We start from the raw sequence: 22479 nt of genomic DNA on the forward strand, positions 1-22479 counted from the left end.
GTGGGATCTCAGTTCCCAGATCAGGATTGAACCCACGCCACACCAGTGAAAGCATTGAATCCTAACCACTAAACCACCAAGGAACTCCTGACAGATTGGTGTTTTTTTAAGTTTTTTTTTTTTTTTTTCCTTTGGGACCACATGTGTGGCATGTGGAAATTCCCATGCTAGGGGTTGAATCGGAGCTGCAGCTGCCATCCACAGCCACAGCAACACCAGATCAGAGTCGCATCTGTGACCTACACCACAGCTCACGGCCACGCCGGGTCCTCCTTAATCCACTGAGTGAGGCCAGGGATCAAACCCACATCCTCATCAATACTAGTCTGGTTCCTTACAGCTAAGCCACAACAGGAACTCCTGATTGGTATTTTTTTTTTTAAGTCACATAAGCTCTATAAGCATAAGAAGTTTTTAATCTAGTTGCATGTATGTAGTCGGATGGTTAAAGAGCATGGACTTGGCCAAATTTTTGGATATCAATCTTATTAGTTCTGAATAACCTTGGGAATGCTCAATGTTTTTGTGCCTCAATTTCTTCATCTGAATGGGGATAGTGATAACACCTAATATTATTCTCAGGAGTAAATGAATATGTGTAAATTATTAACATAGTGCCTGGGCCTGCTAGATATTCTTAATGGTAAAAATAATTTAGCTCCTTCTCATACTGAATGTAGTAAGTTAGAAAGAGAAAGACAAATACCATATGGTATCACTTCTATATGGAATCAAAAATATGACACAAATGAACCTATCTACAAAATAGAAACAGACTCATGGACAGAGAACAGACTTGTGGTTGCCAAGCTGGGAGGGGAGGGGTGCCCGGGAGGGGAGGGATAAATTGGGAGTTTGAGGTTAGCAGATGCAAACTGGTATATACAGGATGGATAAACAACAAGGTCCTACTGTCCAGCACAGGGAACTATATTCTATATCCTGTGATAAACCACAGTGGAACAGAGTATGGACAAGAATGTACGCACATGTATAACAGAGTCACTTTGCTGTACAGCAGAAATTAACGCAACATGGTGAGTCAACTATACTTCCATAAAAAAAATTTTCAAAAAAATAAGTGAAGATCCAACCATGTGACAAGACTTCTCTATTGGATAAATTAAGATATATAAAGGAATACATAGGAGTTCCCGTCGTGGCTCAGTGGTTAACAAATCCGACTAGGAACCATGAGGTTGCGGGTTTGATCCGTGGCCTTGCTCAGGGGGTTAAGGAAATGGCCTTGCCATGAACTGTGGTGTAGGCTGCAGACATGGCTCGGATCCCGCTTTGCTGTGGCTCTGGTGTAGGCCAGCAGCTACAGCTCTGATTAGACCCCTAGCCTGGGAATCTCCCTATGCCTCTGGAGCGGCCCAAGAAATGGCAAAAAGACCGAAAAAAAAAAAAGAATACGTAGCATTTCCATAGCCCATCATGTTCATAAAAAAATACTTTTTCAAATGTATTATTCTACTTAGACTTCAACATCTAGCCTGAAACAAATATATATATATATATATATATATATATACACATTGTTGTTGTTCAAAAGATGAGGAATCTAAACCTTGGACAGTTGAAGTCCTGTGCCCCGATAAACACGAGCATTTGATATTTTTTCCCTCAGGAAGAATGAAGGAATAGTTTGTAACTAAATTTCCCATTTTCTTTTGGGTGGCTAGGCGGCCCAGGGCTAGTTCTGTCCTTGTGCACATTAATGCTTGTCTACCACTTATTAATCTGGACAGCTATGTTGGGTTTTTCTCCTTGGTTTTGCTTTTCTTTTCTAGTTTATATCTTCAGTGATCCTAAAAATTTCTGCATCGTTTTATTATTTGGAATTCCTACCATTTCCCCAAGGTTCCAAGGGCGAGGCGGCATGCGAATCTCTGCTCCCTGATCCTGCCCAACTTACCTGTTTCTTTATGTGGATTAATTTTATGGGTTTTCCAGGACGTGAAGGCCGTCACTCAGACTGGCCCCTGTCAATGTTATTCCCTGGCTATTCCAAACCTGTCCTATCAGCCAGAACGAGGGTGGTACAGTCAGCCATTGGCCAGATTAAGGCAGAACAGGGCTTGGTTTGCTCTTGTCATTATGATCATCTTAGATGTATGTCACCAGGAGGCACAGGAAGTATCATCCAGAGAATAAGTAAATGACAGTGGGATCTCAATTGCCCTGCCATAAATATTCAGCCCCTCTTTATAGTATTTCCCAAACAGTGAGATTTCTCAGACTTCGGTCCTTTGATGGTGACTGTTTTCATCATATGTTCATATCGTCTTTACTATTTTTAACTTTACTATTATTTATTTCTAAGTATTCTTTAGGAGTTCCCATCGTGGCTCAGTGGTTAACGAATCCGACTAGGAACCATGAGGTTGCGGGTTCGATCCCTGGCCTCGCTCAGTGGGTTAAGGATCTGGCGTTGCCATGAGCTGTAGTGTAGGTCGAAGCCTCGGCTTGGATCTGGCATTGCTGTGGCTCTGGTGTAGGCTGGTGGCAACAGCTCTGATTAGACTTCTAGCCTGGGAACCTCCATATGCCGGGGTGCGGCCCTCAAAAGACAAAAAAGCCAAAAAAAAATTATTTAAGTTAATGATAATTTTGGGAGTTCCCTCATGCCTCAGTGGGTTAAGGATCTGGTGTTGTCACTCCTGTGGCTCTGGTTATAGCTATGGTGTGAATTTGATCCCTGGCCTAGGAACTTCCAATGCTGCAGGTGTGGCCAAAAAAAAAAAAAAAAAAGTAATGACTTTTACTTAAACATATTATTATTATTATTATTGTTATTATTATTTTTGCCTTTTTAGGGCTGCACCAGCAGCATATGGAGGTTCCCAGGCTAGGGATTGAATCAGAGCCGTAGTCACTGGCCTACACCACAGCCACAGCAGCTGCTGATCCTAGCCTCGTCTGCAACCTATACCACAGCTCATGGCAACGCCAGATCCTTAACCCACTGAGTAAGGAAGGCCAGGGATTGAACCTGCGTCTTCATGGATACTAGTCAGATTTGTCTCTGCAGAGCCACGGTGGAAATTTCTTAAACATATTATTTTAAAGGGAAATTTTATATTGCTACCATTAATGGGAGAACAGTTTCACGTACTATAATAGGAGAACATATAATGGGAGAACAGTTTCACATACTATAATAATAGAAGATAATAGAAATTCCCAGGCTAGGGGTTGAATCTTAAAACTAATATAAAGACTATAAGACCATACTATTAAACTCTCTGCAGACACAGGCATTGGGAATTAGGAAGTCTGTCATTTATTTTTAAACAGCGCATAAAGTACCACATAAACTATGGTACACCATACAAGCAATATAGTTTTCTGTGCCATCGCTTTCCGCATTTGAAAAAGCTTCAACCACTTAGCTTTTTCACCACAGGCCATTATCTATGAGGAAAAGAGGAGAGTATTCCTTTGCCAATGGCTAAAAGCAACGGGCGACTACAGGGCATTAGGCTCTGGAGGGAAGGCGCTAAAGAGGTTTGAAACTACAAGGAAGGGCTCAGCAGCCTGGTAGAGAGCTGAAAACGAGGGTACCAATTTGGAATCCTCCTTGCAGATTTTAAGCTGTTAAGACAGGTAAAGAAAGGTAAAAACACTCTTTCTCGACTCCGTCTTCGCAGTAGTGGCAGTAGTGTCCATGCTTCAGTCGCCAACATGCAGCTCTTTGTCCCCGCCCAGGAGCTACATACTCTCGAGGTGACCGGCCAGGAGATGGTCGCCCAGATCAAGGCTCATGTCACCTCGTTGGAGGGCATCGCTCCGGAAGATCAAGTCCTGCTCTTGGCAGGCACGCCCCTGGAGGATGAGGCCATCCTCAGCCAGTGTCGGGTGGAGGCCCTGAGCACTCTGGAAGTAGCCGGCCCTATGCTTGGAGGTAAAGTTCATGGTTCCCTGGCCCGTGCTGGGAAAGTCAGAGGTCAGGCTCCCAAGGCCAAACAAGAGAAAAAGAAGAAGACTGGCCAGGCCAAGAGACGTATGTAATACAACGGGCGCTTTGTCAATGTCGTGCCCACCTTTGGCAAGAAGAAGGGACCCGATGCCAACTCTTAAGTCCTTTGTAATCCTGGCTTTCACTAATAAAGCCACTTAGTCCAATCAAAAAAAAAAAAAAAAAGAAAGGTAAAAAGAGTGTCAGTTTACAAAGGGCTTAGAAATGGTTCAAACAAGAAAAAAAATCATAACAGTGGAGAAATTAAAAATGGAAGAAAAGTCCCGTCGTGGTGCAGCTGAAATGAATCCAACTAGGAACCATGAGGTTGCAGGTTTGATCCCTGTCCTTGCTCAGTGGGTTAAGGATCCTGTGTTGCTGTGAGCTGTGGTGTGGGTTGCAGACGCAGCTTGGATCCCAAGTGACTGTGACTGTGGTATAGGCTGGCAATTGCAGCTCCAACTGGGCCCCTAGCCTGGGAACCTTCATATGCTGTGGGTGAAGCCCTAAAAAGACAAAAAGAAAAAAGAAAAAAGAAGTGGAAGAAAAAAGTTAATAAATGTTTTCAGTGGTAAAAAAAAAAAAAAAAAAAAAGGACAAATCTTGATTCCTAAGCAAAATTCTATTTCTGGTGATCATTCCAGATTAATCTGTTGATTTTTGGAAATAGACACAATCCTAAAAAGTTTCTTGACTATTTTTCTGGGCTTATTACATACTACATGAGTTACTTTGGTGATAGTTATGCTTGTGGATATCATTGGTCACTGGATGAGCAAAGAAAGGCCTATAAGTCTCTTAGGAAATGTACACAGATCATGGGACCATTCTAAATATAGTTTGTGGAGTTCCTGTCGTGGCTCAGCAGTAATGAACCCAACCAGTATCCATGAGGATGTGGGTTCAATCCTTGGCCTCACTCAGTGGGCTAGGGATCTGGTATTGCCATGAGCTGTGGTGTATGTGGCAGACACAGTCCAGATCTGATGTGGCTGTGGCTGTGGTGGGCAGCTGCAGCTCCAATTCAACCCCTAGCCTGGGAACTTCCATATATTGTGGGTGCAGCCTCAAAGAGACAAAAAATAAAAATAAAAAATATATAAAATTTGTTATTCAAGAATATTCAAATTGGAGTTCCCGTCGTGGTGCAACAGAAATGAATCCGACTAGGAACCACGAGGTTGCGGGTTTGATCCCTGGCCTCGCTCAGTGGGTTAAGGATCTGGCGTTTCTATGAGCTGTGGTGTAAGTCACAGACAAGGCTTGGATCCTGCGTTGCTGTGGCTGTGGCTAGGCTGTCGGCTACAACTCTGATTAGACCCTAGCCTGGGAACTTCCATATGCTGCGGGTGCAGCCTTGAAAAGACAAAAAAAAAAAAAAAAATCAAATAAATTATCCATTGCCCAAATACAGGGATTATTTTATGAGAGTCCTGATTAAAATGCTGCTGGGAATGAGTTTCAGACATATTCATTCAATGATTCAACTGCCAAGAATGAAAGACTATAACTTGGTTAAATCTTGGGTAACTTGCCATGAAAGAGGCAAGTTGTGATTTGTTTGGGATGAAATGTATGAGGGAAAAAAATGAAAATTGTTAGATATTATAGCCATTCTATGAATGGGGCTGAGAATAAGGAAATAGCTACAAATAATTATAAAAGGAAAAGAAGCTGCAAAGATGGCATGATAGCAATGAAAAAATGAAAGTTTCTTTAAATCAGCTGAGCAAGATTTAGGTGTGAAAAAGTGTGACAATAATAATGGTAAGAAGAATAAGTGGAATAAGCCACTTATTGAAAGTGGCTTGAAAACTTTATTATAGAGAAGTGATACTGGGACTATTTCAGTAGCCACATACCTCCATTAGGTGTGGATCTAGGGAACAGTTAAGTATGTTACCGTACAATTAAATTGCTCCCTAGGAAGCCAAATGAGAATTTAAAAACTTTTCTGTGATTAACATTTTTCAAATCTTGTGACAAAAGAAGAGATAAGAAAAGGTAGAGTTCCCATTGTGGTTCAGCAGTAACAAACCCAACTAATATCCATGAAGACTTGGGTTCAATCCCTGGCCTCACTCAGCGGGTTAAGGATCCAGCTTAGCTGTGAGCTGCAGTGTAGGTCGCAGACACGGCTCAGATAACGAGTTGCTGTGGCTGTGGTGTATACTGGCAGCTTCAGCTCTGATTCGACCCCTAGCCTGGGAATTTCATATGTTGTGGGTACAGCCCCAAAAAGACAAGAAAGAAAGAGAGAGAGAAAGAGAGAAAGAAAGAAAGAGAAATGAAAGACAGAGAGAGAAAGGAGAGGGGGAGAGAGGGAGGAAGGGAGGGCAAATGGAGGGAAATTTTATTTCTCTTCTTACTCTTCTCCAAAGTGCCCTAAATCCAATCCCCCTCCTCCCAAATTTAGGTTCCACAGCTCTAAATGTAGCCATCAGCTCATATCATGTTGAAGGGGCAAAGAATCTCTTAGGGAATGGGAGGCTTTCAAACATACCAGCTCCTTAAGACTGAAAGATGAGATATGAGCCCAGGATTTCTGTATGATTGAATTTAATCTTTTTTTTTCTTTTTTTCTTTTTTCTGTCTTTTTGTCTTTTTCTAGGGCCACATCCACAGCATATGGAGGTTCCCAGGCTAGGGGTCTAATTGGAGCTGTAGCCACTGGCCTACACCAGAGCCACAGCAACGTGGGATCCAAGCCATGTCTGCAACCTACACCACAGCTCACGGCAATGCCGGATCCTTAACCCACTGAGCAAGGTCAGGGATGGAACCTGCAACCTCATGGTTCCTAGTCTGATTTGTTAACCACTGAGCCACGATGGGAACTCTGAGTTTAATCTTAAATCCAGCATTTTAAAGAAGAGAGCTGACTTTCCCCGCCCTCTGGAGGTGTTCACATGACACGATTGGGTTTCATGACCTCCTCAGCTCTCAGTCATGTAGGAGTAGATTTGACTTGGGAAGATTCAGCTTTTTCAAAAGTATAGGTATAAGCATGGCGCCTCCCTCACCTCCAAAGCTCTCTAGCCACGGAAAGGTACCCACAGAGTCTCAGAGGTACCCAACTCAAATATACAAGGCTAAGGCTTGTCAGAGTAAGCTGACATTGGGACACAGGAGATGACCACTGTCATAGCTGGGGGCTTAAAGAATTCTGACTTTTCCTGGACAAAGTGAAAGTGACCTATATGGTCTTTTGTTCCAGAAAGCTTGTGGATACCCTTAAGGTTCAGTGGTGTTTCACTTAAGGAGTCTTTTGAGTCATACCGATTATACTGAATTAAACATACATACTAAAAAATACATACAAATTTAGTTCCCTTCATGGCTCAGCCAAAAAGAATCCAGCTAGCATCCATGAGGACACAGGTTCAATCCCTGGCCTCGATCAGTGGGTTAAGAATTTGGCGTTGCCATGAGCTGTGTTTGAAGATGTGGCTCGGATCCTGCATTGCTGTGGCTGTGCCGTAGGCTGGCAGCTGTGGCTCTGATTGGACCCCTAGTCTGGGAACCTCCATATGCCACCAGTGCAGCCCTAAAAAGACAAAAGACAAAATACACACACACACACACACACACACACACACAAATGTAAGAGTATAGCTTGATGAAATTTTACAAAAATCAATAGGACCCAGAGCAAGAAACAGGATGCCATTGGAATTCTGGAAACCCTGTTATGCCTTCTTTCAGTTACTCCCCCACTGGTAACTACTCTTCTTACTTCTAACACTAAAGACTGGTTTTGTCTGTGTTTGAACCTTATGTAAATCTAATCATACAATGTATACTTTCATGTTTAGTGCTGTTTGTGATAACATTTGCTGTTGCATAGTTGCAGTTCATTCATTGCTGTATAATATTCCGCTCTGTAATAGATCACAATTTATTGGTTCTGCTGTTGGTGGGCAGATGGGTACCATTTTGATCACTTACTAGATAGACTTGGCCCAGAAATTTGACTTTGGACTTTAAAGTGTCCCTCCGCACATAAAGTAGTCAAAGAGAAGAGACCACTCACCAAAAAGAGCATCTTATGTCGCTCTCTAACCTGGTGGTCCTCAACTCAGGCTGCCCATTAGATCTTCCCGAGGAACTTAAAAATCACGATGCCCGGGCTGTACTTTAACAACTGAAACAGAATCTCTGAAGGTGAAACCAAGGCTTCAGCATTTTTTAAAAGCTCCCAGCTGTTTCCAGTGTTGACATAAGGCTGAGCCCCACGGCTTCAACTCCTGACCCTGCTTAATTTGTCTTCATAGCCCTTATTACTATTGACATAACGTTATATGTTTATTTGTTCTCTAGAATTTGCTCCATGTGTTAAAGAAACACATGGAGTTTTGCTCACTGCTAATTCCTTAAGCCCCAGAACACCTTGCAAATTACGGGGATTCTTAATTAATTTCTTCAGAGAAATAACATTTTCTCCCAACAAAACAGAAGAACACATATATAATATATTTTAAGTTATTTATGTGCGTATATATAATTTCAGAAAGAAGAGACCATTCTTTCAAAGAAAGAAAGATTGACTTTCTCATGATTTATTTTTTAACCTTAAGGGCAAAAAAAATCATTGTTCATTACATTGTATGTTGTATGATTATTTTCCATTAGCTATGGGCTTTTTAGTGTTGTTTCTTGTAGCTATTTCTTTTCTTCCAGTTTTATTGAGATATAACTGACATTCAGCACTGTGAAAGTTTAAGGTGTATAGCATCATGATTTGACTTACATGCATCCTGAGATGTTTATTGCAAGAAGTTTAGTGAACATCCATCATCTCATGTAGAAACAAAATAAAAGTGGAAAAAAATTTTTTCTTTGTGAGGAGAACTCAGGATTTACTCTCTTCACTTTCATATATAACACATAGCAGTGTTAATTATATTTATCACATTGTATGTTACATCCCTAGGACTTTTTTATCTTATAACTGGAAGTTTATACCTTTTGACCACCTTCATACAATTCTGCCTCCCACCTGGGGTAACCGTTCATCACATCTTTTTTTTGTGTGTGCTCAATAGAAGTCATTTGTTCAAGTGCACTAATTTTTTTAATTTGTCCCTTGTTAATGAATATTTGTATTATATTGTTTCCAACCTCCAGGTTTTCATTATTACAAAAAAATGTTGCATTTCTCATATAATCATCAAACTCTACAAGATGAATACATTTTAATTCCATTTTACAGATAAAGATTGGGAAAGGTATAGAGAAGTGAAGTCATTTGCCTCATCTTGTGCATATAGCGAGTGGAAAGGGTAGAATTCAAATCCAGAGGCTACATTCTTTACAACCTTCTGCTGTCTTTCTCCAACATGTGGAACCATATTAATATTTATTTACTATATTAAATAAGGTGTTAAAGGCATGCTGCAGAGTGTACACATCAGGGGCTTCAGTGATGTTTATAATATGTTATTTATATTTATAATATGTTATTTCCTCAGCTTAGGTGGATTCACAGGTGTTTATTTTTGTGCTTCTTAATTTACATCAATGTCACATATGAACTTTCATGTGTATCATCTATTACACAATAAAAACTGTTAGAAAAGTCCCAAGACTAGTATAAAGATATGTGGTAAGAACTAAAGAAAAATTCTTTAAATTGCTTTGGGTTTTATGACCTATTCCTACATGGCTGCATCCAAGAACTTCCAGAGCTAAGTTGTTTTGTAAGAGTCCACAGTATACACTTAATAATTTTTTTTTGTCTTTTTAGGGCCACACCTAGGGCATAGGGAGGTTCCCAGGCTAGAGGTCGAATTGGAGCTGCAGCTGCCAGCCACAGAGATGCAAGATCTAAGCTGTGTCTGTGACCTACACCACAGCTCATGGAAACTCGGGAGCCTTAAACCGCTGAGCGAGGCCAGAGTTCGAACCCGAGTCCTCGTGGATGCTAGTTGGGTTTGTTAACCGATAAGCCAAGCTGAGCCACAACGGGAACTCCAATAAATTACTTTTTAAAAAGTACTTTAAAAAGTTTCTTTTTTACCTAAGAGACTTCTAATTTCCTTGGGTCAATTGACCAGCAGGTGGTGCTGCAGAAGTCTAGGAAGACAGCTATTAGGATAAGGACTACCTCTGCTGGCCACTAAGAGTTTAATAGGTTCTAGACCTCAAGACAAGTATTTCTACTGAAGAGCTAAAAGAAAATACAGTTAGTGGGAAACAAATCCTACTAGTGTGCATGAGGATGTGGGTTCGATCCCTGGCCTCACTCAGTGGATTAAGGATCTGAAGTTGCCTGTGAGCTGTGGCATAGGTTGCAGATGTGGCATGGATCCCACATGGCTCTGGCCATGGCATGGGCCCACAGCTCTAGCTCCAATTCAACCCCTAGCCTAGGAACTTCCACATGCCTTGGGTGTGGCCCTAAAAAGAAAAAATGCAGTTAGCCAACCAAGAAGTATATTCTATCACTCATGATATAAAACAAACAAAAGTAAAGTCACCAGAGTTGCAGAAATTCCTTTGCTTAAAAAAAAAAAAAAAAAAAAGGATTAAAAAAATTGAGAGGTCAAGTAGGTATAATGGATCCCAAGGAACAGGAATAAACCATTTAAATTCTTCTGTGCAACTGCCCCAGCTTTGTGTAAAATAAAGGAAGTGGACCAGATAACTGCCTGCCTCCTACTAGCTCTAAAATTCTTTAGCTCTGATGTTAAAAACATCAGTAGTAATTCAGGAGTTCCCATTGTGGCTCAGCAGTAACAAATTCAACTAGTATCCATGAGGATGAGGGTTCAAAACCTGGCCTAGCTCAGTGAGTTAAGGATCTGGTGTTGCTGTGAACTGTGGTGTAGGTCACAGAGCTACTGTGGCTGTGGTGTAGGCTGGCAACTGCAGCTCTGATTCAACCCCTGGCTTGGGAACTTCCATTTGCTGTGGGTGTGACCCTAAAAAGAAAAAACAAACAAAAACAAAAAAAAAAATCAGTAGTAATTAAAAAATTTTTGAAAGTCCTGAAAATATGACAAAGATTATTTCATATTGAACATCACTATCAAAAATGGACATCTTAGTTGACTTAGTACCAATGATAAAATTACACCAAGCAGTTCAGGATATGCTCTATTGGCGAGTGAACAAGTTCGTGTTGATCACAAAGTTCTAGCTCTTGGAGGGGATTTGTGAAGTATCAGATAAAGCCTTCGCTCTGTAGATGCTAAAAATATATAGAAATATTGTATAAAGATCCAAGAAAGCAAAATAAAACCCCAATCATTTGATTATGGTATGGCTTTTAATTAAAAATTGCTACTCAGATTCGGATCCAGCTCATATTTATTTTCATTTTAGTCTAGCTTATTTTTCATTTCATACCAATGGTTTACTTTATCATGGATATTTTCTTTTCTTTTTGTCTTTTTAGAGCCGCACCCGCAGCATATGGACGTTCCCAGGCTATGGGTAGAATTGGAGCTGCAGCTGCCAGCCTACACCAGAGCCACAGCAACACCAGATCTGAGCTGCATCTGTGACCTACACCACAGCTCATGGCAATGCTGGATCCTTAACCCACTGATGGAGGCCAGGGATCGAACCTGTGTCCTCATGGATATTAGATTCGTTTCCACTGAGCTACAAAGGGAGCTCCCCATATCATGGATATTTTCTTTATTGTGACTTAGTATGATATGTATATATAATTAGAGTAGTGCTTACAAAATATTTTGACACATATGGAAAATAGTAGTTAATGTTTTCCATGTGCATCCTACATGCTATGTCACGAAAAGAATGATTGATCACACAAAATTAGGAAACACCTATGTAAGTACATGACAGAAAATATAAATGTCTAATGAATTAATTGTGATCATTTACTTACACATTTTTGTAAATGCTACCACATGTTGTTTAAATTACCCGTTATCGGAATTGGTTACTCTGATGGTGTCACTTCCGGAGCTTCATCCTGGAAAATTTTAAAAATGGTAATTATTTAAATTTGTGCAAAATGTATTATCATTTATTTCTAGATATTTAATTTCTAAAGTTCAAGTTCAAGTTCTGAAATCTTTAAAAAAATGTTTTTTCTTATGCTGGATTTAGAATGCTGTGTCAATTTCTGCTGTACAGCAAAGTGACCCAAACATTGTACACACTCTTCTTCTCACATTATCTTCCATCATGTTTTATCCCAAGAGACTGGATATAGGTCCCTGGGCTATTACAGCTGTATCTCATTACTTAACCATTCTAAACGTGAGTTTGCATCTACCAACCCCAAACTCCCAGTCCATCCCATTCCCTGCCCATCCCCCTTGTCTGCTCTCCAAGTCTGTGGGACTGTTTCTGTTTTGTAGATAGGTTCATCTGTGCCATAATTTATGCATTATCACAAATAAGAAATATTATGTGATATTTGTCTTTCTCCTTCTGACTTACTTCACTGAGTATGAGAATCTCTAGTTGCACCCATGCTGCTGCAGATGGCACCACTTCATTCTTTTTATGGCTACTGACTAGTGTTCCATTGTGTATATGTACCACTTTCTTTTTTTTTTTTTCCTAGGCCTGCACCTGAGGCATATGGAAATTCCCAGGCTAGGGGTCAAATCGGAGCTGTAGCTGCCAGCCTACGCCACAGCCACAGCCATGCAGGATCCAAGCCTCATCTGTGACCTACACCACAGCTCACGGCAATGCCTGATCCTTAACCCACTGAGCAAGGCCAGGGATCGAACCTTTGTCCTCATGGATATTAGTCAGATTCATTTTGGCTGAGCCACGATGGGAACTCCTATTTGTATATTTCATTGCTGAGAAATGGCAAATTTTAGAGATTCAATGACAAGGGACTCGAATCTTCAATAACATGGTGCAAAATGGACTGGGGAGTGTGAGAAAGAAAGGTCTGTTGATGCAGAATATTATCAACTTCAGACAACTGAACATCATTCACATAAGCCTATTTCCCTTTAGTATAAAAACATTAAATCTCAGAAATGTAATAATCTTGCCCAGCTTTGATCTCTCTCTTCTCTCTCTCTCTCTCCCCCTTTTTTTTTTCCGGTCTTTTTAGGGCCACACCCTTGGCATATGGAGGTTCCCAGGCTAGGGGTCCAATTGGAACTACAGCTGCCAGCCTAGGCCACGGCCACAGCAACACCAAATCCAAGCAGAATCTGCAAACTACTCCACAGCTCACGGCAACACTGTATCAGTTAACCCACTGAGTGAGGCTGGGGATCCAACCTGCATCCTCAGATTCCTTTCAGCTGAGCCAAGATCCCTAACTTTACTTTTATGTAACAAATGAGTTTACATCATCTTTGGTGCCATAAGGAAATTGCATATGAACAATACAACATGTGCTCTTATTGACTGTTGCGTAACAGGAAGTCGGAGATTTAATCCCTTTTAAGAGTTAACAAATATAAGGATTTCATCTTTCAGGATGCAGCAAACAAAAGAGTTGATATTTTGTTATATTATCAGTGCACCCTAGAAGTATTTGCATCCAGGCTTGTCAATACACTCCAGTAAGTTGAATAATAGTCATGCAGTGGCCAATAAATGTTGGGCTTGATTTTGTAAGTGTACTTTAATCTTAGTAATGGATGGAAGATAATAAGAAAGGAATTCTATGGTGGTTTATAAAAGTGAAGTGTTCGTTTGTTTGTTTGTTTTCCCAAACTGGACATTAATATTTGGTCCCAAATATAAATTTAATATTTGTAGAGCATCAGCATAGAGCATGAGTATTCCTTGAGGCATAATTGATAACCTTGTTTCGGACACGTATTCCAGATGTCCAGAAACACTCTTGGGGGTTAAAGTGACACTGATGAATAATCTAAAACTTTTTTATCTTTTATTTTTACTTTTCTTTACTATGTTGTTAGCCCAAGTGTCCAGATTTTATGCTTCAGGTAGAGCAAAACCGGGTAAGTAACTGGCAAATCAATGAAGTCACTATCATAGGGAAAAACCATGATAGCAGAAATACTAGTCCTGATTCTAAACCAAATCCAAAGTCAATGAATGAGAAAGATAGGGAGTTCCCTTGGTGGCTCAGTGGTTAATGAACCCAGTGAGGATGTGGGTTCAATCCCTGACCTCGCTGAGTAGGCTAAGGATCCAGTGTTGTCATGAGCTGTGGTGTAGGTCACAGATGCAGCTCGGATCTGGCGTTGCTGTGGCTGTGGCCCTAGAAAGACAAAAAAAAAAAAAAAAAAAAAAGGAAGATAGAGAGAGAAAGAAAAAGAAAAACATACTAACCCAACAAAAGGCACAAAGACTAACAAGAGAAAAAACAAATGGCAACAAAGCATGTTAAACAGATGACCTGAAATAGGATAATTTCTATGAAAATTAGTACATTTTTGAAAATTTATCTTTAGGACATTACCCATCAAAACTTGTGGAATAGTTAATCCAGTATTTAAGTGAAAAATGTGTAGTCTTAGTTGTGTTTATTATAAGAAGAAGTGAGCCTAAGAAATTATAAAAGAACAACAAAAATTGGACAAATAAAGGCAAAGATAGAAATGAAACAGAATGATCAAAGACTTTAAAATCAGAGTTAAACTGCAAAATCAAAACCTAATAGAAAAAGTCTGCTTAAAGAAAAAAAGAATACATACAAATTAATATTAGAAATGGAGGAGTTCCCGTCGTGGCGCAGTGGTTAACGAATCCGACTAGGAACCATGAGGTTGCGGGTTCGGTCCCTGCCCTTGCTCAGTGGGTTAACCATCCGGCGTTGCCCTGAGCTGTGGTGTAGGTTGCAGACGCGGCTCGGATCCTGCGTTGCTGTGGCTCTGGCGTAGGCCGGTGGCTACAGCTCCGATTCGACCCCTAGCCTGGGAACCTCCATATGCCCGCGGGAGCGGCCCAAGAAATAGCAACAACAGCAACAACAACAACAACAAAAGAAATGGAAAAGAGTGGGAGTTCCTGTCGTGGCTCAGTGGTTGGCGAATCCCATTAGCATCCATGAGGACATGGGTTCAATCCCTGGCCTCACTCAGTGGGTTAAGGATCTAGTGTTGCCGTGAGCTGTGCTGTAGGTTGCAGACGTGGCTCAGATCCTGCGTTGCTGTGACTGTGGTGTAGGCCGGTTGCTGCAGCTCCGATTCAACCCGTAGCCTGGGAATGTCCATATGCCGCTGGTGCGGTCCTAAAAGAAAAAAAAATGGAAAAGAGTAGTAAGAACAGATTAGCATAATTTTTAACCTTAATACATGACAATGTTAGGACAATTAATTTTAAAACAAATGATATTGACACATTTCTAGAAAAATAAAAATATCCACTTCATAAAGGCATTAGACTCAGATGTTTATATTTCACTGAAGAATTTAGCAATCTTCCAAGAAACAAGTTCTTTCTACCTCATATAAACTGTTGCAGAGAACAGAAAAAGAGAGAAAGCTAACCAACTTTTTATGAGGCCAGCATAATTTTGTGACCTGAAACTGGACAATATAGGCCAATCTAAACTCTAAACATGAATGCAGAAATGCTACATAAATGGTTAGTAAATTGAACCCACATTATATTCTGACATTTAGAATTTCCTAGCATTTTTCAAAATTAGAAAAAAATAATTACACCATTTGCCTGTATATACACTAAGGAGAGAATCCATATAGTCTTCCCAATGGATTAATTAACATGATTTGACAACCCCCCCTTTTTTAATGGTCACACCTGTGGGATAAGCTTCCAGGTTAGGGGTCGAATCTGAGTTGCAGCTGAGGCTTATGCAACAGCCACAGCAACACCAGATTGGAGCCACATCTGTGACTTACGGCATGGCTGCAGCAATACCAGATCCTTAACCCACTGAGCAAGGCCAGGAATCAAATCTGCATCCTCGTGGATACTAGTTGGGTTCTCTACCTGCTGAGCAACATGGGAACTCCTGATATGACAAAAATTTAACTCGTTCATTACAAAAAGAAAAAAAATTTGCAATAAACTGTTCTTTATTTTTAAAAAAATTTTAAAATTACTCAGTGAATTTTATTACATTTATAGTTGACAATGATCATCACAACCCAATTTTATAGCATTTCCAGCTCAAACCCCCAGAGCATCCCCCTGCCCCCCAACCTGTCTCATTTGGAAAGCGTAAGTTTTTCAAAGTCTGTGAGTCAGTTTCTGTTCTGCAAAGAAGATCCTTGTGTCTTTTTTTTTAGATTCCACATGTAAGTGATAGCATTTGACGCTGGTGTCTCACTGTCTGACTGACTTCACTTAGCATGATAATTCCTAGGTCCATCCATGTTGCTGCAAATGCCATTATTTCTTTCCTTTTAATGGCTGAGTAATATTCCTTTGTGTATATGTACCACATCTTCTTTATCCACTCTTCTGTTGATGGACATTTAGGTTGTTTCTATGTCTTGGCTATTGCATATAGTGCTGCAATGCACATTGGAGTACATGTATCTTTTCAAGTCGTGGTTTTCTCTGGATAGATGCCCAGGAGTGGGATTGCTGGATCAAATGGTGATTCTCTTTTTAGTTTTCTGAGGAATCTCCATACTGTCTTCCACCAATTTACATTCCCACCAACAGTGTAATAGGGTGTCCTTACTTTACTAAGGTATAAAACAACAAACAAAAAGCCAAAAAACCACTTAATGACCAAAACATTTCAAATAATGATATTGAAATTTCACATTTTAGATAATTTCACATGTATTAAATAACTTAATCCTCATAAGTACCCAGTGAGGTATGTTTATTTTCTCTATTTGATCAATGGAAAAAGTGTTGCAGAGAAGTTAAATAACTTTCCCAAATTCACACAGGCAGTAAGACGTAGAGCTGGGATTTGAACCCAGGCACACTAGCCTACTTTTGGATGACAAAATGCCTTGAAAAATATCCAAAAGATTTCTGTTGCCCATGTAGACCATGTATTCCTGGATTGAGTGTGGATTCTGTCTAGTCCTATTTAACCAGAATTCTTGTAGACCTTAGAACCTGTGTCTCAGAGGCACCTTCGCCTAAGGTCCCACATCCATTTCAGCTTTGGAGTCATGCTCAGCAGATTCCTGAACCCAACCTGTTATGTGCGCTTCTGAAGTCTGTGTCCTCTGGGGCCTAGTGGGGATCAATGCCTCTGCCATGTGCTCTCCCCCAGATCTAACCTGTTCTCAGCTTTTGGACTTCTCATGCCCTGAGTAACTTACTCCACTTTAGTGGAAGGTGGGAGCACTTTGTCACAGCTGTTCCTGTGGTGGACATCCACGACAGAGACTGCCTACCCTTTCTGCCTACATTTCCCCTGCTCCTTTTAGGAAGCTTCCCTTCGTTTTACACTTCTTATCCTGACCCCTCCACTGATCCCTCTCCTTCTTCAAAAACCTATAAGCCAGGCCTGTTTGCTAGGACTGCCATGTTCTCTTCTTTACAATTGGCCCTCTGCATCTGCAGGTTCCGCATCCTATGTTCCATCAACCCCCACAACCGTGGGATCCACATCCTATGTTCCACCATCGACTGTCGATCCACAGTTGGCTGAGTGGCACCATGCAGGAACCGAGGACGTGGAGGGTCGACCCTGCTAGCTATTTCACGTAACGGACTTGAATATCCATGGATCTGGGTATCTGCAGGGGTTCCTGGAACCAACCTCCTTTGGACACCAAGGGACTGTTGTAATTTCCCTTGAGTTGGGGCTCAGATATTTGTTTTTCTAATACAATTCTCTTATTTTGTTGTGGGCAGGCTAACGCAGGCAGAAACATGAAGTCAAGGAGTTACTGGATTACCACGCCATCCATTGTTTAGCCAAATCGTGTCTACCTTCACCTCCTTAGCTTGGATAAACTCATTTAGGATGCCCCCTTCCAGTCCCTCCAGGGTCAATCTCTTTCATCCTCCTTGTTTCCTGTTAGTGTTTCTCCTCTTCTCTCTGCTTCCTTGGTGAGGAAACTTAACTCTAGAAATTCTTGGTCCCCTAGGGCTCAGGAACTAAACTGGCAGTGGGCAGAGAGCTCGCTGAAGAAAATGAAGCGTGCTCAGATGCAAATGCCTAGGGACAGCTATCTCCTCATTGGATTTGTTATCTGTGAAGCCACACTGGCCACATTAAGAAATAAGTGGCCCATTTTTGGTGGCTTCCACAATGAAAGTGTCCTTCAACTCATGTAACGGTCTCTGTAGATGCTCCTGGTCAGTGAGGGGCTCTCTTGACCATGGTGACTCAGGGCCTGGGTTCCCGCCAACTTATGGTGCCACAGCCCAAATGGCCTCTTCTTGCTGCCTGTGTCTAGTTGGCAGATAGGACAGAGAACTTCTTAACTTGGCCTATATGTGACACACACCTCCATGCTTATCTTCCCTGTCTATTTTGTAGTCGATTATTGGCCACATGGCCACACACGTGGGTCAAAGTTATTAGAAAGTGCAGTCCTTGGTCGGGAAGCAATGTTTCAGTTGAAATTCCATATTATGGAAAGGCAGCACAATTTCTGGTTGACAGGAAGCACTCAAAGTCATTGATTGTTCACCTCTTACATTATACTAAAATTAATTCCAGATGGATCTATATCTATATCTATTTTTTTGTCTTTTTGTCTTTTTTTTTTTCTTTTTTGGGCCGCTCCCACGGCATATGAAGGTTCCCAGGCTAGGGGTCCAGTCGGAGCTGTAGCCACCTGCCTACACCAGAGCCACAGCAACGCGGGATCCGAGCCACATCTGCAACCTACACCACAGATCATGGCAACACTGGATCCTTAACCCACTGAGCAAGGGCAGGGACCAAACCCGCAACCTCATGGTTCCTAGTCGGATTTGTTAACCACTGAGCCATGACAGGAATTCCAATCAATATTTAAATGTAAAATTTTTACTCTTCAACAAAGGTTGCTGGGCAACCTGGACAGCTACTTTAAATTAATAAAGTTAAAACACACCCTCACACCATACACACAAATAAACTCGAAATGGCTTAAAGACTTAAATAAAACATGACACCATAAAACTTCTGCGACTTAGGCAAAACATTCTCTGACATAAATCCTATCAATGTTTTCTTAGGTCAGTCTCCCAAAGCAGTAGAAATAAAAACAAAAATAAACAAATGGGACCTGAACAAACTTATAAGCTTCTATATAGCAAAGGAAATCATAAACAAAATGAAAAGACAACCTATAGACTAGGAGAAAATATTTGCAAACAATGCAACTGACAAGGGATTGATTTCCAAGATATACAAACAGCTCATCCAACTCAATAACCAAAAAACAAACCACCCAATCAAAAAATGGGTAGAAGATCTAAAATAGACATTTCTCCAAAGAAGACATACAGGTGGCCAGTAGGCACATGAAAAGATGCTCAGCATTGCTAATTACTAGAGAAAGGCATGTCAAAATGACAATGAGGTACCACTTCACACTGGCCAGAATGGTCATCATTGAAAAGCCTAAAAAAGAATGCTGTGGAGGATGTGGAGAAGAGGAAACCCTCCTACACTGTTGGTAGGAATGTGAATTGGTGCAGCCACGATGGAAAACAGTATCAAGATTCCTCAAAAAACTAAATATAGAGTTTCCACATGACCCATCGATCCTACTTCTGGGTCTATATCTGCAGAAAACTATAATCTGAAAAGACAGATGCCCTCCAATGTTCACAGCAGCACTCCTCACAATAGCCAAGACATGGAAGCCACCTAAAGGTCCACTGACAGAGGAATGGATAAAGAAGATGTGGTACGTATATAATATCAAATACTACTCAGCCGTGAAGAAGAGTGAAATAATGCCATTTGCAGCAACACAGATAGACCCAGTGATTATCATACTAAGTCAGTTAGAAAGAGAAAGACAAATACTATATGATATCACTTATCTGTGGAATCTAAAACAGGACACAAATGAACTTATTTACCAAACAGAAACAGGCTCACCAATAGAAAACAAACTCATTGTTACCCAAGGGGAAAAGGGGTGTGGGAGGGATAAATTGGGAGTTTGGGATTAACAAATACACACCCGCTCTACACAAAATAGGTAAACAACAAGGTCCTATGGCATAGCTCAGGGATCTATATTCAATAGCCCGAGATAAACCATAATGGAAAAGAAGATGATAAAGAATATGTATATACATCTGTATAACTGAATCACTTTGCTGTACCCCGAAACTGACACACAATGTAAATCAACTATACCTCAATAAAAAGAGGAGCACACACATAAATTTTAAAGTAGATTATAATCAGTGAAAGGGAAACAGTTCTTAGGTCTATTGTAAAACAAAATCTACAACTTGTTTAAAAAATTAGTTAATTCAGGAGTTTTGGTTGCGGCTCAGTGGGCTAAGAACCCAACACATTGTCCATAGCGTAGGTTGCAGACGCGGCTTGGATCTGGTGTTCTGCTATGGCTGAGGCGTAGGCCAGCACCTGCAGTTCCGATTTACCCTAGCCTGGGAACTTCCATATACCGCAGATGCAGCTGTAAAAGAAAAAAATCAGTTAATTCAACTACAAACATAAGGCCTGGCAACCAACAAAATGGGGTGGGAGGGAGGGGGGTGGAGAGACTCATGACTCAAAACACAGGAAAAAGTGATCATTTCTTTAATGTCTGAATGGCTTCTATAAACAAGAAGAAAATCCCAAGAGTCCAAAAAGAAAACTGGGAACAGATAGGAGAGTTCACTCAAAGAGGAAATAGGATGGCTCTAAGGAGTAAGTTAATAATGAAACCAAAATTAAATACCAATGGAACAAATCAAACTCTTTAATGACATTCTGGGATAGGCGGTGGAAAAAGAAAACTTCATACACGGATTATGCGGATGTACATCGATAGAACTACTATGGACTTTAATCAATAACTTTGACATTTAAAATGGGATATGCGGAGTTCCCGTCGTGGCGCAGTGGTTAACGAATCCGACTAGGAACCATGAGGTTCGGTCCCTGCCCTTGCTCAGTGGGTTAACGATCCGGTGTTGCCGTGAGCTGTGGTGCAGGTTGCAGACGTGGCTCGGATCCCGCGTTGCTGTGGCTCTGGCGTAGGCCGGTGGCTACAGCTCCGATTCAACCCCTAGCCTGGGAACCTCCATATGCCGCGGGAGCGGCCCAAGAAATAGCAACAACAACAACAACAACAACAATAACAACAACAACAAAAAGACAAAAAAAATTAATAATAAAATGGGATATGCTTTGGCCCAGTAAATCCTCCCTTTTAAAAAAATATCTCACAAATATAGTGCTTGTACTCTGAATAAAAGGTATTCATTCACTTAGCACTGTTGATATCGGCAACACACACTAAACAATCCACAGGTTGTTATGAAATTAGGTTATGGCTAACTAATGTTCCACTTATAGACTGGAAAAGTACAGAGCAGTTGCAAAGTGTAAGATAGGAGTTCCCGTCTTGGCTCAGTTAACGAACCCGACTGGTACTCATGAGAACACAGGTTTTATTCCTGGCCTTGCTCAGTGGGTTAAGGGTCTGGCATTGCCATGAGCTGAGGTGCAGGTCACAGACATGGCTCAAATCCCACATTGCTGTGGCTATAGTGTAGGCCGGCAGCTACAGCTCCGATTCCACCCCTAGCCTGGGAATCTTCATATGCCATGGGTGCAGCCCTAAAAAGACAAAAGACAAAAGAAAAAAAAAGTGTAAGATAAAGCTACACACACTCCCAGGCTAAGATCCTTTGACATATTTGGTGATTTGCATACACAGTGCAATAATACTTATGAAAAATACATGCTTACATCTATTTTGATATGCCTGCAAATACAAAGAGAACAGTTTGTAAGAATAAACACCCACTTTTAAACCCTTGGATAAAGAAGAATGGACACCTATGGTCAATTAATCTTTGACAAAAGAGGCAAGAATATAAAATAGGACAAAGACAGTCTTTTCAGTAAGTGGAGCTGGGAAAACTGGACAGCCTCATGTAAATCAATGACACTGCAACGCATCCTCACACCATGCACAAAAATAAACTCAAAATGGCTTAAAGACTTAGATGTAAGACAAGACACTATCAAACTCCTAGAAGAGAACATAGGCAAAATATTCTCTGAGATCAACCTTACAAATGTTTTCTCAGGTCAGTCTCCCAAGGCAACAGAAATAAAAGCAAAAATAAGCCAATGGGACCTAATCAAACTGACAAGCTTTTGCACAGCAAAGGAAACCATAAAAAACAACGACAAGAACAACAAAAAACAACTTACAGAATGGGAGAAAATAGTTTCAAACAATGCAATTGACAAGGGCTTAATCTCTAAAATATACAAACAACTTAAACAACTCAACAGCAAAAAAGCCAACATCTCAATTGAAAAATAAGCAAAAGACCTGAATAGACATTTCTCCAAAGAAGATATACAGATGGCCAACAAGCACATGAAAAAATGCTCAACATCACTGATTATTAAAGAAATGCAAATCAAAACTACCATAAAGTACCAGCTCACACAAGTCAGAATGGCCATCATTAATAAATCCACAAATAATGAATGCTGGTGAGGGTGTGGA

General features: G+C 40.8%; 1 protein-coding gene across 1 annotated transcript; it reads left to right on the top strand.

The window, feature by feature from the left end:
• The first annotated feature begins 3670 nt into the window (after positions 1-3670).
• LOC125112730 (ubiquitin-like protein FUBI) lies at positions 3671-4029 on the top strand. Its single transcript, XM_047755094.1, has one exon. The coding sequence runs from the start codon at positions 3688-3690 to the stop codon at positions 4012-4014; it is 327 nt and encodes a 108-aa protein (XP_047611050.1). The 5' UTR covers positions 3671-3687; the 3' UTR covers positions 4015-4029.
• Positions 4030-22479: the final 18450 nt, after the last annotated feature.

This window comes from Phacochoerus africanus, chromosome 12 (genome assembly GCF_016906955.1).
Source record: "Phacochoerus africanus isolate WHEZ1 chromosome 12, ROS_Pafr_v1, whole genome shotgun sequence".
In the NCBI taxonomy this organism is placed as follows: domain Eukaryota; kingdom Metazoa; phylum Chordata; class Mammalia; order Artiodactyla; family Suidae; genus Phacochoerus; species Phacochoerus africanus.

Coding starts and splice junctions, on each gene's coding strand:
- LOC125112730 (XM_047755094.1), top strand. CDS start 3,688: ATGCAGCTCTTTGTCCCCGCCCAGGAGCTACATACTCTCGAGGTGACC.